Source organism: Eimeria mitis, genomic scaffold (assembly GCF_000499745.2).
Source record: "Eimeria mitis Houghton genomic scaffold, Emh_scaff5317, whole genome shotgun sequence".
Lineage (NCBI taxonomy): Eukaryota > Apicomplexa > Conoidasida > Eucoccidiorida > Eimeriidae > Eimeria > Eimeria mitis.
Window position 1 is genome coordinate 3,198 of NW_013573594.1, and position 296 is coordinate 3,493.

At 59.8% G+C, this 296-nt stretch overlaps 1 protein-coding gene across 1 annotated transcript in view; it reads left to right on the forward strand.

Annotated features, from left to right (window-relative positions):
- The window catches only part of EMH_0081290 (uncharacterized protein), a gene marked incomplete at both ends in the record, with an annotated part of 3,562 nt that overhangs the window by 2,890 nt on the left and 376 nt on the right, over positions 1-296 (forward strand). Inside the window, 2 exon segments of the mRNA XM_013500365.1 lie at positions 1-122; positions 229-294. Of these exon segments, the coding sequence (XP_013355819.1) occupies positions 1-122; positions 229-294 (188 nt within the window).

The following is a 296-nucleotide window of genomic DNA, read 5'->3' on the forward strand; positions in this document are numbered from 1 at the left end:
GCAGCAGCAGCAGCAGCAGCAGGAGAAAGCGCAACAAGGATCAGCAGCAGCAGCAGCAGGAGCAGCAGCATCTGCTGCTGCTGCCAGCATCAGTAGCAGCACAACGTCTGGCTACAGCAGCAGTTGCTGCTTTGCGTGGGGGCCCCCGCAGCCGCTTCCTTAAATATAGAGATCTTGCTGCACCTGCCTTCACGCCTGCTGCTGCTGCTGCTGCTGCTGCTGCTGCAGCAGCAGCAGCACAACGCAGAACTGCAGCAGATGCAGATGAAGCATCGAGGCCGCACTGGCGACAACAA